General features: G+C 32.6%; 1 protein-coding gene across 3 annotated transcripts in view; it reads left to right on the top strand.

Moving 5' to 3' along the window:
* Positions 1–3,759: 3,759 nt before the first annotated feature.
* The window catches only part of LOC118185024 (putative RNA-binding protein 46), a 113,219-nt gene continuing 101,496 nt past the window's right edge, over positions 3,760–15,482 (top strand). For all 3 annotated transcript variants that reach the window (XM_085820228.1, XM_085820227.1, XM_085820226.1), the window contains exon 1: positions 3,760–4,495. In XM_085820228.1, coding sequence (XP_085676354.1) covers positions 3,827–4,495 — 669 coding nt within the window. In that variant the 5' untranslated portion in view covers positions 3,760–3,826. The remainder of the gene's footprint in view (positions 4,496–15,482) is intronic.

Genomic DNA, 15,482 nt, shown 5'->3' with positions numbered 1-15,482 from the left:
AAGATAGGGAGATATGCTCTCCATTCTACAACCGATAAAAGAGCTATCGTAGGTTTTTCCGATGCTTCAACATCTGCGTATGGAGCATTGGTCTACTTAAATGCCACTCAAGGTAACCCTTGTTTAAAGTTACTGGCAAGTAGATCTCGAGTAGCCCCTTTAAGGACTCTATCTTTACGACGCTTAGAACTTTCAGCTTGTCTTCTACTTGCTAAGCTTGTTAAAAGGTTTTGACTTCGCTAAATATAGACATTGAAAAGGTAACATTATATTCGGATTCGACAATAGCATTAGCGTAGATAAATGCTTCACCATATCAACTCAAAACCTTTGTTGGGAATCGTGCTGCGAAAATTCAGTCGTTATCAGAAAACTTCGAGTGGAAACATATTCGTTTTAAGGAGAATCCTGCTGATTTGGTTCTCGTGGAGTCGAACCTAGCAAACTTTTATCTTCAGAATTATGGTTCAATGGACCTTCTAATCTTAACATGAATGTTATAGAAAAGGCTAGTTTGGATGTTAAGGACTATGAAATTTACGTATGCGAATCGAAAAAATGTCCAGAAATTTCTCTTAGTATTACTTCTAGTGCTGATTTCATTAACTATTTTCTTTCTTTAAGTAATAGTTTTGTTAAACTAATTCATATTCTTAGTTTTATTTATAGGTTTATTTCCAACTGTCGACAAGGTAAGAGGTCATCAGGTCCTATTACTAGAGATGAATTTACGTATGCCAAGCTAGCAATGGTAAGGCTAGTACAGGGAATAGTATTCAAGGAAGAAATTCGAGCTCTTAGATATGGTAAAATTATAAAGGGTAGTCACTTAAGTAATTTAAATCCTTTCGTCGACGAAAATGGAATACTTAGGGTAGGTTGCAGATTAAATAAATCATCTTTATCCTATGACCAGAAATATCCTATTCTCCTGCCTAGGGATCATAACTTAACTAGTATAATTATGCAATACTTCCATTTAAGAAATTTACATGTTGGTGCTCAGACTTTGCTGCATTGTGTTTGACAGGAATTTTGGCCACTAAACGGCAGAAACACTGCTCGTAAAAGGTACATAACTGCATTATCTGTTTTAAAAATAAACCTAAAATAGCTCAACAACTCAAAGCCTTTGTTGGGAATTTCTGTGAGTCCCCCTTTTTCCGCAACTGGAATTGATTTATGCGGACCCTTTTACATAAAATATAAAAATCAACTAAGAGGTACCTTAAATAAGATATATATTGTAATTTTTGTATGTTTAGTTATTCGAACGATACATCTCGATTTTGTTACAGATCTAACATAGCAGGCTGTAATTGCAACATAAAAAAGATTTTTCGCGCGACGCTGCCTTAGCTCAAAAGTACATATTCGGATAACGCTACCAACTTTGTCGGAGCCAACGCCGATTTGAAAAGGCTCATAAAACGTGGAATATCGAACTTATGTATTTTACCTATGAACGATTGATGTAGTGAATTTATCTTATAATTACGTGTATTAATATTGCACATTATTTTATTGTAAAATGTAGTAATTTGTTTGTTATTTGCTTAAAAGATATATTATTGTATTTAATTGTCTCTAACATATTTATGTATCAAACTTTGAATTTCTTAAATAATTTATATCAGTTTTGAAATTAGTATTTCAACGCCGGGCGGGATGCTGGCGCCTGAATGTCTGCTGTACGAAACTTTTCTCCTCTCTACCGTCGTTATCTAGCAACAAATCTTGTACCGCGCATGTGTCGATAGCGTTTGTTTTTGTAATTCTTTTTATTAGCTTGTTCGATGAGAAATTTGTTGCTTGGATTTTTGAAATTTTGAGTCATTGAGCGGTTAATTTTCGAATAAAATAAAAGATGGATTTAAAAGAAAATTGGTTTCGTTATTTCGTAGCTACAGTCCAAAACACACAGTATGTTGCGGAAGTTGAAACTCAGATATGTAACGTTGTTTAAAGTTAATGCGATTTCTGGAAATGATAAGTATTCATTAGTTATATCTGAGGGCACACCAGCGGCCAAGTGGTAAGCCGCTAAATACTGGTAGTTCGGTGCGAGGTTCGAATCCCGCGAACGGGCTGACTGCATGGGCGTCTTCGTGGTTTTCCCCATGTGTAACGTGTATACGAGTCAGTTTGCCTTAGAAAGTCCTCCACGAAGGCTTTTCTCCCCTTAGGCAGATAGCCTTAGTGTGCTTTGCCATAATTAAATAAACCAAACCAAAACCAAGTTATATCTGGAAAATATCATTAAGTTATATCTGAAAAATATCATTAAATAGAAAAATGAAAGTGGTGATTAATTTGTAGAAGGATGGGGATAAACACTAACGGAGGTCTCTCATGATCTAAATATTCCTCAAAGGGTCACGCCAAGAACTTGTAGCGTATTTTATGCAGTGGATCAGTTAGTAGCCAACTTGGTCAAATGCCACCAAGAGCAACAACTACATCCGAACACCATTTTCTGTCACTTTGGCTCGGAGAAACCGTAAAGCAATTAGCAGAGAGCTGGACATAGACTTTCAGGCCTTAAAGATGCCTGAAATTCTTTTGAATTAAGTAGGAAAATGACAAGAATGATGTAATAATAATAGTAAGTAGTGATAGTGAAGCACGAAGGCTTCAGGAGGTTGAATCTAATACAAAAACAAACTGGTTTGGGTTCTAATTCACTTCATCTTCTAAATAGGCCCATTTATTTTGGTATCAGCATTTAGGATTAGAACTTGAAGGTATGTGAAGTTTGATCAAATATAGCAATTAGGTATTTTGCAAATACGTTCATATACACGAGCAAAAATGCTTCTCTAACTATTCGAAAGATAAAATTAATTATCACATTTAATATTTTGTATTATAAACTAACTTTGAGTATTATGTTAAAATTCGGAATGGATAATTATACGAGTATTTTTATTTTATTTCAAGGACAAGCTTCGGGTTTTCGTAATAATTTACTTTGCAGTTTTTTCGATGTTCATTCTCAAAATAACTTCAGTATTATAATAGATAGGATATGAACTATTGGAATTTGCCGGTAAAATGTTTTAGAATTTCTGAACATAATGCCTGTGACCGCAAATGAACCCTCGCAAATGAAAAAAGATTTTCCGCAAAAGATAAATAAAAAAGATTTTCCGCAAATGAACCTCGCCTTAGCTCAAAAGTACATATTCGGATAACGCTACCAACTTCGTCGGAGCCAACGCCGATTTGAAAAGGCTCATAAAACGTGGAATATCGAACTTATGTATTTTACCTATGAACGATTGATGTAGTGAATTTATCTTATAATTACGTGTATTAATATTGCACATTATTTTATTGTAAAATAATGTACCAATATCATGGTTAATATAGTCACATTATGAATCACGTAAAATCCAAACATCACTTTTCACTTAAATTTCCTATGTATGACTTAAATCTTCGGAAATAAACATTCAAAAAACTAAAAAAATAATTTTCGAGATTTACATATACTTCATCACTTCGTGAGTTACATTTTAATCTTTCCAGCGTATTTTTGTAAGAACATTCTCAGTTGCGCTCTTGTGGGAAACGAAAAAGGGAAAAATTGTTCGATATTCAATGAGATATGTCGTTCTCTAGCTGTCGTTGTGATAACTCAGCACTCGAAATGACAACTATTGTACGGCGAAGTCTTTATCTGTTGTTTTCTTATCGCTGTAGTTGCAGTTCAAAGTCCCTACACGCCTCTACGTTCGAAAATCAGATGCTTCCCGGCACTCACTCCCCTCTCGTTTGAGCTGTAGCGTGGTCAGCAGAAAACGGAAACAGCACGCCTCCAGACATGACCCAAGAAAATGCGGGTAGTTCCAATAAGGAAGAGGCCGTCAACAAGCTCCTTGAAACGACGGGTTACGAGATCACCACTGAAAATGGACAAAGGAAATACGGACCTCCAAAAGATTCTGTAGGTCCTCCGCCTCCCAAAGGCAGTGAAGTATTTGTTGGGAAAATTCCCCGAGATGCTCTGGAGGATGAACTGGTCCCTCTTTTCGAGAAAGCAGGGAAGATATATGAAATGAGGTTGATGATGGAATCCAATACCGCTAATAGGGGTTTCGCTTTCGTCATGTACACTAGCCCCGAAGAGGCCAAGAAGGCTATCGAGCTGTTGGATAACTATGAGATTCGCAAAGGTCGAACCGTCGGAGTATGTAAGTCGGTGGACAACTGCCGTTTGTTCGTCGGTGGAATTCCAAAATCTAAAACGAAAGAAGAGATCCTCGAAGAAATGAGAAAAGTGACAGATTCTGTGTGCAAGGTCATTTTGTACAGTAGTATCCCAGACAAGACAAAAAACAGAGGTTTCGCTTTCGTGGAATATGAGAGTCATAAGGCAGCTGCAATGGCAAGGCGAAAGTTACTACCTGGGAAAATTCAGCTCTGGGGGCATGACGTTGCGGTAGACTGGGCGGAACCTGAACCGGAAGTTGACGAAGAAACCATGTCAAAAGTAAGCCGTTTTTGTAGAGTAATTTATTTTTCATTATTTAATACGGTACAAGAAATTGCAGTTATACCATAAAATAGTTTAATGGATTATGGATACGTTAATGAATATATATATATATATATATATATATATATATATATATATTTTTTTTTTTTTTTTTTTTTTTTTTTTTTTACATGTGGACAGAAAGTAAAACACTTAAGAAATTTTTGATGCGAGTGTTTTATTTACTGTTAAAGATTAGTAAGAATATTAAATTACTAAATGACTTATTATTATTATTATTATTGAAACGTAATCAAATTTTAGCTGAGCAGAAATCTGAAACCACATTTTATTTCATAGTCATTTTTATTCCTTATCAAGTATTAAATAAAACTGAACTATTATTTCAATTTACTGAAACTAACTTTATTGTTACCAAATAATCATGTAAAATAATTTTTATCAATAGAAGAACTGATTTTCTTTTCTGTTGTCAATAATATTTGGTAACAATAATAACCAGAATTATATATAGACTTCTGTTCAATATCGAATATTCTATCAAAATTACTTTGTAATCCTAATTATAAAACTGGATCTAAAACCAACAAAAATTTCAAGATTCTTTTCCTAAACATGTTTAATTTTTACTTCTCAAACTTGTATATAATGCCGAGTAGCAGTTTTAAAATAATTTCTATAAATAGGACTATTTCTTTATAGGATATTTTTATTTCGAAAAAATTATTTTCTAAATAGATAGCACTCAGATAAGAAAAATAACAAAATTTTAAATGCAATTTAAAAACTCAGCCATCATACTCTGCGAAATCAGAAATATTACAAATTAAAAAAATAAAGAAAGAGTTCTTCACATCTGTCTAGAAAGATACAGTTTACAAAACTATTATAATATTTCATATCTTTTCCATCCATTCTTTTCTGTGGTTTTATTCGTACTAGTGAACCTATTTTCATTTTAAGTGTAATTAAATAACTGTATCATACTAGTATTCGCAAATTAAAATTCTCGGTCTTAAAGTTTTATAAAGAAGAAAATAATAAATACCTTAAATACATTTAGTGAAAGTCACACCCTACCTACTGTAAGCTTCTTTTATGTTTATAAATGTTACCTGTATAAAAATAGTTTATGTTTAATAATAGCAACTGTTCATAGTGTAAGTTTATGATACTAAAAATTTGTGTAAAAGTAGAAATAAGAAATCATGTCAAGTTTAATATCATTGCAAAATTCAAATTTTGGTCTACATAAATTTTAGAGAAATATTCTACACATTTTAAGAGTATCCGAAACCGGCTTTGGTTTTTAAAGGACAAAGTATTGTCCCTGAAATTTATCTTTAAAATAAATACAGCTCAAGAATTTAACTCGTTTCTGAAGGTTATTCGTCAACAGAAATGTTCGTAAGCCGAAATATTTTTTTCTCATAGGAATTAAAGTAAATCGGTTAATTTGTTTCTGGACTACAGACAATTGCTTATTTAAACTTTACAATAGCACTTTGTGCACAAGTTCATGGGCCAAAACAAATCGAAGTCACTTTATATAAAACAAAAAGATAAATACAATATTAAACAAACAGAATGGACAAAAACTTAATTGAATTTCATTGTACCTATAGAAAGGATATGGATGGCATAAGTAAGAAAAGGACGAGAATGATGTGATTGTTTGGATGTGAAACTTCTTTCTGTAGAAACATTAGGCTTTGGATAGAATCTTCTTTTACACTTTCTCTGTCTCTAAGCGGCACTCGATTCCGCTTCGGACACACTAGGCCTCTGTTTCAATCAAAATCTGTAGTGATTATTTCACTACTTATGTTTTGAAAATGTTTTTATATAAGGAGTCTATTTTCCTTGAAAATGCTTATGCTGTAGCTTGCTGCTGCTTTATCAGGGTGATATCATTATGTGAAAACTTTGTGTCTGACCCCGTTTTGCATAAAATTCGCGGATTAGAGAATTAGAATAATTTTTCTCTCTTCCTCATATTCTGAAGACATTTCTTCCACAATCGCTCTTCTGTTGCTGCTGCTGAAGAGGTCGTAGTTCTTTTTTGTTGAACTTATTTTTGTTATTCTCAAAGAACTTCTCCATATGTTAGTTGTTAACGTTTTAGCCTATGTGTTTGTCTAGAGAGACAAAAATAAGAGATAACATAAAAAAAAAAGTCTGGAAGGTTTCAGATTTTAAATTACGTCCAAACGGGCGTTTTTTTAACGTTTTGTGTGTTACCTTTATTTATTAAATATCATGTTCTTTCCACTTAAACCATAACACTCAGTTCAATAGCAATGTCGCAATATTATTTTAAAAGAAGCATATCTTTAGAATTTTCGGTTACACATTTCCTCGCGCTGGAGATAAAAAGTGTCCCCCCCCCGGTAGAGTGTTGCCATTGCTCGCTTTTAAATCTTTCAGTTTGTTACTTAAAAAGTATTTAAAATTTTACAAAATGTGAAATTGATAATAAAACAAATTTCAAATTTGATCTTCCCCATGCCCATATTTGTAGGAGGATTACGTCATTCAAAATTCGATGGCTCTGTGTACCGTTGTTTTATCACAATGCGAGAAATATACATACATTTATGTAGATTTTTCATTATTTAATTTCTTCAAATATAATGCAGGACTCTAACATTTGGTGGCAACAGTTTGAAAAAGGATTCGCCGTTTATAGTGTTTCAACGCAATATCGCAAAACGAAAACAATAGTCCTTCAGGGAAAAAGCCCCTTTGGACTAAAAATGAAAAAGTCCTAAAAGTATTAAGCCTTAAAGTCTCTGCCTACAATCCAATCTGATCATAATTTTGCCCAAGCTAAATTTATGATCCTGTAAGTTGTATGTTGCCAGGCTTTGTTAATGAGAATTAAATAATGGAAGTTACCAAAATATGTTTCTTGAATTCCCTGAGTGTTAATTATGCGGCATAAGTTACCACAAAATACCTTTGAAAATCATATATTACCGACTGGGTGTTCGTAACTCAAGACACCTTTTGTCACCCGTGCCGATTTTCGTTCAGATAACTGGTTTGAGAACCGAGTTATTCATGAAGTGAGTCGTTGGTGATCCGAGGTTCTACTGTATTATTAAATGAAAAAGAATATTTAAAATAGCATAATAAATAAGACATCATATTTTGAATAAAATTGAAGAAACGTAAAATAAAAAGAAAACACAAAACAAGAAGAAAGAGAATTTTTAAACGTTTTTGCAAAATAAGAGGTGAAATTAAAAATTTAGGCATTAATGATTATGCTTGTTTAAACGAGAAATTTTGGCAAAAGAGAAGTAGAATAATTTTACTGCTTCAAGAAGAGAGATGGTGTCTGATTGGAAAAGCACAGAGCATTTTCTAAAATTAATTCCAACTTGAGCTTATATACTATCTTCCTTAACAGACTGATGAAAATCAGAGAAAAAGGCCGTACATTTCTGTAGTTCCAATAAACAAAATTAATTGCACTAATTTTCTAGCTGTTATAGTTTTTGACTTTTTAAAATTTATTATGAGAATATTAAGCGATCAGAAAGTAATATTACATGATGCTACAATCTAAGCGATAACCACTGGTAAGGAATTAAAAAAAAATTTTAAAAAAAAGTTTAAAATCAGATAAAGAATGTGAAATACAAAATGAAACAAACAAAAAAAAAAAAAGGGGGGGGAGGGGGTTCGTGACTATATATTTACCATATAAATGAAACCAGATAAGGTACTGATTTTTAATTTTATTTTGTAATGAAGTAAAATATTTTAAAGTTTAAATATATTAAAGCAAAGGATTAATTTGGTAAAATGCACTGAAAAAAAAATGAAGCTTTCAAATTTTATATTACGCCCAAAGGGGGCGTTTTTTTAACGTTTTGTGTGTTATCTTTATTTATTAATTATCATGTTCTTTGCACTTAAACCATAAAATTCAATTCAACAGCAATATCACAAAATATTTAAAAGAGCATACCTTTAGAATTTCCGATACACAGTTTCACGCGCTGGGAATTAAAAAAATTTTTTTTTTTTTTTTTTTCCCGGTACAGTGTTGTCATTGCTCGCTTTGAAATCGTTGAGTTTCTTGATCGAAAACTCATAAATGCTTCACAATATATGAAATAGATAATAAAACAAATTCCAAATGCCCATGTTCGGGTGGAGACGTACGTTATTCAAAATTTGATGGCTCTTGGTACCTTTGCTTTACCACAATGCGAGAAACGTACATACGCTTATGCATATTCTTTATTATTTGATTGCTTTAAATTTAATACAGGGCTTTAATATTTTGCGGCAATAAGTTAAAAAGTAATCCGCCGTTTATTACTGAATCAACGCAAAATGCCAAAACGAAATTAATAGCCCTTCCGGGCAAATTGCTGCTTTGGACTGTTTATTTTCTTAAGCTCTCACATATTTGACTAAAAATGATATCGTGAGGCTCCTTTACAATTATTACATTGGTTGGGAACTTATACATTGCTTAGTAAAGAATAATTTTAAGTACTTTTAAGTTAAATTGATGGATGTGAATAATCAACTTTATCATGTACGTATATAGTTTCGAATTATATAAAAAATTAACGTATATAATTCTTTTTTTTCAGTTATTCTTGGATAAAAAAATTAACTTAAGTATTGTAAATATTCATGTTATATTAAATTACGTAATCTTTAAAGTAGCCAGCTAATCTTTGAAATGAGTCGATTAGCCCAACTTCACTATTATTGTACAGCTGATTCATACAAGCAACTATGCTTAACCTGTCGATAAGCAAACATCAGCTGCAGCTGATACTTACCTAGTGTCTACAGCAAATGATTCAACAAGTTATGATTCAACAAGTGATGAAGTTAACAAAAGAACAAATGATTCTTTCATGGGACTTCATTATTTTACTTACTAGTGAAATGACCAAAAATAGCTAATCTAAAAACGGCTTTATTGCTTTTTATGAATACAGTTTAACTTAAAATGTTATATTGAAAAGAAGATACATATATATATATACTTTTGAACCTTAGTCAAGGTTTTGTTTGTATTTTAAATTTTTAAGCTCTTCCACGCCATTTAAGTTCTCAACAGGCTACACATCTTGATGCTGCATGGGAAACAGCAATAAATAGGTTGGGGCGGGAACAACATGAAAGTATGCCAAGAAGTATTTAATTTCAATAGTCTACCAGAATATTATATAATAATAAAATATTATTACTCGAATTGTTAGTAGAAAGTTAACCTGATCGTCAAGTTTTTAAGCTGTAAATATCTTTCAAAATTTTAAAATGGAAAATTGATATTATTATCATATTTTTAGGGTGAAAAAAATCAGTGATGGGCGTTTTATCTGTGAACTAAGTGCACAGAAATAGGATTTCCTTCGAAAATGTATTAGATTCACTAACGTTTTGAACTGCCAGTGTATTTGTATAAATAAATGGGAAAGAACCTAAATTTTTAACACTAAATTGTTTTCTAACTAATAATACATGAATACCAGCTAGATTAAGTACAATGTTTATAGTTATTACTTTCTAACTCTGTCTTATCTTTTTAGCTTTGATTTAAGCAAGGGAAAGAGTTAATAAGAGAGATAGTTTTCTTTATACTTGTATGAATGAGCGAAAGAAAAGTATTTGTTGACTCCATTGACTGATTTTAAAATTAATTAAAATATATAGAAAAACATCCATGTTGTTTTAGAGTTAATTATTTTTGGATAAAGGAGGGAGGAGAGTTTAACGAATGAACAACCACGGGGATTGAATGATTAAGCTTTTCTAGAGAGATAAGTTATCGGAGAAACGAAACAATGAATCCATAAGAGTCACTTTTTATCAGTTTGACTGACTCCGTTTTCAGTGTTTCCATTTGAGAATTACATGCTGAGAGAATTACAATTCTCGAACTCTTTATTGTTTCCCTTGTTAACCATCTGACCGAAAAACAAGGACAATAAAGTGCATCCTGAGATCACTTACAAAGTCCATTCGTCAGCGGATTTTGCTTAAAATATAAATTAACGATTAACTTCAAATTGTACTTGGTACAGAAGCTATAAGTTAAATGTAGAAAGAACTCCTTTGTCAATCTTAAATGCCATGGAATTCAAGATCTTAAAAACGTTATAGAAATCAATAAAAATAAATGTTATACATCTCATAAAATTCTGTGATAAAATATTTATTCTGATCTTGTCTGGTCTATTGCGGCGAAGTTGAATAGATGATAGCGTTTTCACAGGTTTCAAAACATGGAGGTCTGTGAGTTATTTTAAACTTCCTTTCATTCGTTATGAACGTTACCATTCATTACGACCTGTTTAGAATGAACTACTTACTATTTTTCCAAATTTTATGTGAACTGTGACAACGCCAGTTGACTTTTAAGTGAGGTAATAAGGCGAAAATTAATAACTAGTCGAGCACTTTGCAAACGACTGAGGACCATCTTTAACAGTGATGAGATATGTCTATGAATTGGCACAGCCTATGCCAATACTCTTCGATTTTCCGAACTGTTGTTCAGAGATAATGGTAATGTCAGACTAGAAATGTTCTCAAAGATTGGTCAGCGAACTATCTACAACCAAGCTAAATTGAAAGTTAAATTTAATTAATTTTTTCTACAGTAGTTAAAATTTAGGAATTATAATCTTACTTAATTTTACATTTATGTCCAGTACTTTTTCCCTGTATCTTTGTAATGGTTATAGCTCTGAACTCTTTTTAAAGAGTTCATAAAAGATTGTTGATGTTTACATTTTGCCTGACCATTATTAGCTGGATTTAAAGATCATTTTCTGTTTAAAGAGCTCAACTAAAACTGCATAATGGCCAAGTAGAAAATAAAAAATAACCAGAAACTATACCTTCTTAAAAGTTGACTTCAGAACTTACCTGACAGTAAACTGCATCAATTAACCAGCTAGTTACTTCCTAAATAATAATCTACACTATTGTGGATTATTATTCAGAAGATAACTGTTGGTGAATTAATATTTGTGAGCTACTTATTCAACTTAAATTGCAAACTCATAGGCATCATCAAAGGTAGAAATAGTTGCTCGGTTAAACATATGCACTCAGCTTTTTAAGCAAGAATTAACTCTCATTTTAAAGTATTCCTAAAGAATAATGATTACCCAAAAAAAAAAAAAAAAAAAAAAAAAAAAAAAGGAAATAATATAATACTGTAGAGGCATTAGGTTATTTTGATGCTGGAGACGTGAAAATTTAAGCAATGCCCTCACCGAGACTCGAACCTGGATCTCTCGAATACGCGCCGAGTGTGCTAACAGTTACACCACGAAGGCATGCAGAAAGGAGGGAGAAAATCTTCTTTTATAGGACGACTGGGGATTAGAAGACTCAGTCGCCAAATCCTGGTTGTGAAGAGTCATCATCCACTACCTTTTAGTTCGGGCGCCATTGTAGAGTCATTAGGAATTTTTCGAAGCAGGGAGACGTGAAAATGTGCAATGCTCTCGCCGAGACTCGAACCTGAATCGCAACGAGTGTGCTAACGTTACACTACGAACGCATGCAGAAAAGAGGGAGAAAATGCCTTCTAATACATACCTAGAATAAAAAAAAAAAAAAATAGATTCATATATTTAATAATTAATCTTCAAATATAATTTTTAAAGTGAAGAAAAGAGAAAAAAAAAAATTTGCACATCTGCATTGTTAGTATACACAAAAAGTAAATAGAATGTATACGGTCATACTCTGTGTTCAGACGTATTAATCGGAATCATACTTTACATAAACGAATCTCAATCTTTCTTGCCCCACGCACCCCCTTGACGATTGCTAGAACACCAACGCCCTTCCCTTTCTAAAACTAAAAAAATATATGTACATTTATTTAGATTTAGGTAATTTTTAAAGGCGTAGCAGGAAGCAGGTGGTGTCAGGTTGACTGCATTTCCCTCTGAAACTATAAAATTCCTCCGCTCGGGGATTTGCCGTTTGGTTGAAAACCCCTGCGATATGTTATATACGTATACTTTAGGACAAAGTTTCTCGAACTTCTTGAAGTGGGGACCATTTTTTAAAATTAGAATGTTATTTGGAACACGTTTCCTACTTGTTCCTTTCGGAAGCAATTTTTAGCATATGCTTATAGTACATATAATTAATTATAGTACATAATAATTATAGTACATAATAATTCAAGATTATTGGATAATCTTCTTAATTAAAATTTTAATGAAAGTTGGTACTCATATTAATGAGATGGATGAGCCTGCCGATTCATGCACAGCTATTCTATGTTTAAATGCATGTTGGTAAGACGCAACATGATCATAGTGTTGATTTAGAAGTCAAACAACAATTTTAATTAATGGTCACAGTGCTTTAAATCTATTTCAGAATTTCAGTATTCAGATTACATATGGAAAAATTTGGAAACCGTATGCAACCAATCCATTCGCTAAGAATCGTCGCAAGAAAAAGTGTCAGTGTATCCACCTGTGCACATGGACTTTAACGAGAAAACCAGGAACATAAAACGAATTATTTAATAGATGCTAAGAAAAATTTTCGTTATCAGGGTTTCATTATTTCGTAATCTCTTAAAAATGAAAAAGCTTAATTACATGTTTAACTTAACATATTGAAAGGAAATATTTGTTGATCAATACTGAAGGTAAAGGAAAGGAAAAACTTCCAAAAAGTCATTGCACTAGAGAATTCTAACCGCAATAGAAATATCCTAGGATATACTAGGATACTTTTGGAAACGTCAAACGGTTTTTGCATGAAAATCATTCTCAGTTTGCGTCAGTGTTATGATCAGCAATATTAGATACTTGCATACATAAAAAATAAATAATGAATCTATAACTATTGAAGAAAAGATTTTATAGAAACAATAAAGAATAGTTTTACTTTAGGAAATAGTAAGACTAATTAAAGAATTGGCCACTTTTTACAAATTTTATAATTTAGAACAAAATGGTCTCGATAATCAAAATATTCGTGTTCAACTATGTGATTATGTGGCGAATATAGCTGGCCGGTACACTTGCCAATTTAGCTGGTCTGTATATTTGTAATTTATTTTGCTTCCATAACTTACTTGTGTAGGCCTCGTGGCATATTTTGTAGATCACGAGAATTTGGAATTAAAGTTAACAAAAAAATATATAGCTGGACTTTACAAAGGTGTGAAAGCAATTCATGTGACAAAAATTATCTTTCCTGTATGGTGTCTCTTCTTCATGAGTCATAATTTCAAAGATCGTTTCGTTTCAGGAGTCAAGGTTGGGAGAGCATTAGAATTTCAAATCAAAACTTCAAGATCTCTTAGAACATAGAAATAACATTTATTAACGATAAACTTATATTACTTCCGCTTATAACGGCCATGAAACATAATCAAGCATCAAATAAATATGACATGCGTCATTCTTCATGTTAAAGCGTCAAGTGAAATATTTTCCATCGGCGCGCATCAAGAGCGCCACCTATCTACCAAAAAGACGGAACATACTCCGCCCCGATGAACATTGGTTCATTACAACATTATTATAAAGATCTTCAATTTTAGATTTAAACAAGTTTTCCAAAAGTTCAACAGTATATCATATAAAATAAAAATGCATAATGACAAATTTAAATTGAATAACAACATTAAATTTAGCACAAAATTTTACAAATAAAACATACTTACAATCTCTAGAAGGAAAACAAAATAATGAAACTGCTAAATTACCATAATTCACAATTGTGGTTTATTCTCTGAATCTGAAACATAATTGAATTAATAATAATAATAATAAAGACACAAATTATGAATATACAATTAATGGTTTTTTTTAGAGTCTTATTCACTCAATGGTAAGCGGGAAAGTTTATGTATAGGACGCTTCATTTCGCCCAATAAAGTTTTTAGTTTCACAACACGAACTTTTCCATCAGCACCAGGATATAGTTCAATTACTCGTCCAAGTCGCCACTTTAATGAAGGCAAATTTTCGTCCTTTATCAAGACTAAGTCATTGAGGGCTAAATTTGGTTTATCCCTCAACCATTTGGTACGCCCTTGTAATTGTGAAAGATAATCTCTAGACCAACGTTTTCAAAAGCTCTGGAAAATTTGCTGTGTCAATTTCCATCTTTCAGCAGGGGTTAGCTTATTATTTGTAAGATCAGGTTCAGGAATTGCTGTTAATATAGTCCCAATTAGGAAATGTCCAGGTGTTAAAGGATTAAAATCTTCAGGGTCAGATGAGATGGAAACTATTGGCCTTGAATTCAAACACGCCTCGATCTGTGTAATTAAGGTGTGAAATTCTTCGTATGTCAGAACCTGGGTCCCAATAGTCCGCTTTAAGTGAATCTTCATTTGTTTCACTCCAGCTTCCCAAAGGCCTCCAAAGTGAGAGGCAGCAGGAGGATTGAAGATCCATTGAATATTTTCACCGCTCAGGTAGTTTTGAAATGCTTCGTCAGAGGAAAGTGTAGCTATGTATCTTCTTAATTCTCGATCAGCCCCAACAAAGTTGGTGCCTCTATCGGAAAAGATTTTCTTGAGTTTTCCTCTGCGTGACACAAATCTTTTCAGAGATGCTAGGAATGCTTCAGTTGTTAGATCACTGACCACTTCTAGGTGAATGGCCTTTGTGGTGAAGCATATGTAAAGGCAAACATAACATTTATATTTCGTTCCCCATCTTCCTTTCCTAGCTTTAATTAAAAAGGGGCCTGAAAAATCTAGTCCTGTATTCGAGAATGTTCTATCCTGCAATACGCGAGAAGCAGGTAGGTCGCCCATTATCTGACTGGATGTGCTTGTTCGATTTTTAAAACATTTTATACATTTCCAAATTATTTTTCTTACAATTTCTCGGCCATTAACGATACAATATTTCTGTCGCAGAGCAGATAATGTTAATGTGGCTACTCCGTGAAGGTTCACTTCGTGAAAGTGTTTGACTATCAATTCAGTAACTTGGTGACT

The sequence above is a fragment of the Stegodyphus dumicola genome, chromosome 7 (genome assembly GCF_044657685.1).
Source record: "Stegodyphus dumicola isolate Sdum_Otavi_A_Nest chromosome 7, ASM4465768v1".
NCBI classification, from domain to species: Eukaryota; Metazoa; Arthropoda; class Arachnida; order Araneae; family Eresidae; genus Stegodyphus; species Stegodyphus dumicola.
Note: the sequence above shows the minus strand (reverse complement) of the source record. Positions and strands in the feature narration are given on the sequence as shown.